This window comes from Myzus persicae, unplaced genomic scaffold (genome assembly GCF_001856785.1).
Source record: "Myzus persicae strain clone G006 unplaced genomic scaffold, MPER_G0061.0, whole genome shotgun sequence".
NCBI classification, from domain to species: domain Eukaryota; kingdom Metazoa; phylum Arthropoda; class Insecta; order Hemiptera; family Aphididae; genus Myzus; species Myzus persicae.
Window position 1 is genome coordinate 54,263 of NW_019104394.1, and position 3,632 is coordinate 57,894.

Below are 3,632 nucleotides of genomic sequence, written 5' to 3' on the forward strand. Positions count from 1 at the left end.
AAAATAAAAATAATTTGTTATTATTGTGTAGAGTTTACTATTAATTATGAAATAAAACGATATATTATAGTATAAATATTTGTCATATTTTCTATAATAACACAATTAATGACTGACCATATATATTCATTCATTTCCAACGGTAGTCTAACCTGAGTACCTGACACATCTATTTTTTATACTCATTCAGTGTCAACACAAACGAAAAAAATTTTTAGAAAAATATTATTATTTTTATTTACTAAAGGTAAAATATTAAAAAAATAATAAATAACGTTTAAAGTATATTTTTTATTTTTCACACAACGAAAGGGCCTAGGGCCACCTACTCTGGACGCCGCATGTGGCGCTCGTAGCAATTTTATGTGGCCCGCTAATAAAACTTATGATTTATAAAATAATAGACATTATGTGGTAGATTAAAATGTTATTTATTTGTATCTACCTTGTTAAATAAATATGACTTACAGTTATACATTTAAATAAACTAAATTTGACACGAGTATAAATATCAGGGACTGGAACATTTTGAATATATCGGTATCGGTTCCGGTACCGGTTCTCCAAAAAATTAAATAACGGTTCCGGTTCGGTTCTGGTTCTTTTATGAAAAAAAATAAAGGTACCGGTTCCAGATAATTTCGGTTCCGGTTCCAGATAATTTCGGGAACGGTTCCAGCTAATTTTTAGTAGGAACATTAAATAAATATTATTATTATTATTAATTTGTATTTATAGATAATAAGTACCTATGAATGTAATTTGAAAGTAATATTGACCTAAGTGATAAGTGGACATCTGAGAACTCTAAAAAATGTTATGCATGTTAGTAGTATGTGTTTGGGGATTTTGGCTCCATTTTTACAGGGAGATGAAAAAAAATCAAGGGAACAAATTCCCCTTACAGTGCATCCAATCTCCCTGTAATTTCAAAACAAAATTTAAATGTTTAACCAGTTTGTTAATCTTTTTTCATAGAATTTCCCAAATAAATAAAAAATCATTTTTTTTTCTTTCAATTTTGTTTATTTTTTAATCAATTAATAGTATTTTACATCAAATATTAAATGTTTACAATTTTAAATTATTATTTACACTAGTTTTCTTACTTCTCTAGTAAAAGGTACATATTCAACAATTCGATCATGAATTAATAAACAATAAGCAGATACACCTGAAAGCGATTCTGATGATTCAATTTCTAATTGAACATCTACTGCTGAGGCTGTGGCTGAATCGTTCTGTTTTGAAGTGTCAACTACAATAATTGGAGCGTTTGTTAAAAAAGTAGAAGGGCTTAATATAGGATTACGTTTACTTTTTTCATAGTAAGATTCTTGAAACGATGTATACATATCATATAATAAGGTGAAATTATTTTTCGAAAAATCTAAATTCAAATTATCATATGGATATGCGACTGAGTTCAGAAAAACTTTAACGTTTGTCAGATTACAATGATCAAATATACTACAATCTTTTGCAAAAGAATTTTTACGTCCTTTTTGTAATCCAATTATAATAAATCGTGGTTTTTCTAATTTTGAAGCAGTTTTTAAATTCCATACAATTTTTTTTGCGATTCCGAGTTCAGGGTATTCAAAAGTTTCAAATGATCTAAAAGGAATAAACAAACTTTTTTCTCTTTCTACAAGTTTCAATAATTTTAACCGTTCTCCATCGTCAACAGTGATATGTGGGACCTTCCATACTATTTTGTTTAAAGTAACTTTGGCTGTAGATGCAACTATACCACTTTTAAAGTTTAACGCATTTAAATCAGTATGACTTCGAGTTAATATTAATTCCAATCTTGAATTAACCAATATTTTTTTAAAGTCTTCAAACAAACCTAACCAATATTTCAATGGAATACAAGCACTAAATTCACCTTTTTCATTTGATGATTGTGTTCCGTTTTTAAAATTCCAGCCTGCATTTTCATAACAATTATAGTTGTCTGGTGTACCGGATAAGTAACCTTTCAACGAGCTCGTGATTCCAAGAACACGTGTGCTATCTACTTCTATCCCGTTGATTTCCAATCGTATTTGTTCGAAGAGATAAGAGTAACCGTTATTAGATAGTTTCACTTTGTCAGCTTCCGAAATCATTCCTTCTAAATAAATAAAGCTTTCGTATAGATACGGATAAACATCTGTTTGCTGGATTGAAATACGTATTTCATCGTTATTATTAAATGATGTAGTATAAGGTGTATATGAATGATATTCAATTTTTGTTATTTTGGAATCCGTTTCGTACTGTGAACTTATATCTAAAATATCACTCTCAGGCATTTTGCTTTAATCGATAACCCAGGGCTTGTAAAATTCTTTTATTTTTCACCGTCAATATTTTTACTTTATTCGATGTTGCCGGTATCACTTTAGTCTTATGACTAGTTGATCTGATCTGAATATGGGGGTTTATATTGAATTTTAATCCCATCTCAAGACATGTAACGTTTAATATGTAACACGATTGTCAATGTCTCACCAAAATTATCAATCAGATTATGATCTTGATCAACTAGCTGAACGGTTATGGAGTCGATATTTGTTTTATTCAATTTGTAATATATTAAATTTGGTGGCGACTGAATTACTTTAGATCCTGACCTTTCACTCGGGAAAAACTCGTAAATCGAATGACTTTGAAGATGGTTGTTGAATGATCCTTGAGCTATGTTACACATTACTTTTATAGAATTAATTGTGTTTAAATTTACTGCTTTTTCCGATCGAAGAATTTCAAACTCTGGTTTATATTCTCGTTTTTCAAAACCTAATACAGGCGCCATACTATGTAAAATCTCAAAGTGTAGTATTCCATTACATTTTATGTACGATCTAAAATCGATAGGATTAACCGAAATGTCAAATGTTAACTCTTTGTTGAATTTTCTATTATATACATCTATTTGTTCCTTAACTTGACGCTTAATATCTTCAATTTCATAACATCCCTCTTCCAGTTTAATAAAACACATCATGTGGTCATTATTATTATTATCGTCAACTACTTGTATAGCAAATTTATTATTATTTTCGTTAATATTTGGGAACGAATTAAATGTCTGCAAACATAACAAAGCTATTTCCGAGTTTTCGTTAAGGTTTATAGACGGAAAATAATTTGTAGATAATATGGTAGTATTCCCGGTCAAACTTAAAGTAACTGATTCATACATTACAAAATTTGAGATTCAAATTTAATAATGAGATCCGTGACGTTTAATATGAAGAATAACTGTTAATGTCTCGTTTAAGTTATCAATCGGATTATTGTTTTGATCAACTAGCTGAATAGTTATTGAATTAATATCTGTTTTGTTTAATCTAAAATATAAAAGGTTTAGCGGAGTTTGAATAATCTTTGATCCTGTTCTCCCACTTGGGAAAAACTCGTAAATAGAATGGCTTTGAAATTGGTTGCTGAATGATCCATGTGCTATATTACACAATACTTTTATAGAGTTAATTGTGTTTAAATTCACACGTTTTTTTGATCGATGAGCTTCATGCATTGGTTTATAGGCTTGTTCTTCAAACCCAAAGACATATGCTATACTGTTTGGAATATTTAACTTTAGTATCCCATTACATTTAATGTACGTTCTAAAATCGATG

At 29.1% G+C, this 3,632-nt stretch overlaps 1 protein-coding gene across 1 annotated transcript; it reads right to left on the bottom strand.

Annotated features, from left to right (window-relative positions):
- Positions 1-1,028: 1,028 nt before the first annotated feature.
- On the bottom strand, positions 1,029-2,333 carry LOC111041838. Its single transcript, XM_022326278.1, has one exon. It carries the CDS (start codon positions 2,298-2,300, stop codon positions 1,092-1,094), a length of 1,209 nt encoding a protein of 402 aa, XP_022181970.1. The 5' UTR covers positions 2,301-2,333; the 3' UTR covers positions 1,029-1,091.
- Positions 2,334-3,632: the final 1,299 nt, after the last annotated feature.

Excerpts from the sequence above, each read along its gene's own strand:
- LOC111041838 (XM_022326278.1), bottom strand. The coding sequence starts at position 2,300 with ATGCCTGAGAGTGATATTTTAGATATAAGTTCACAGTACGAAACGGAT.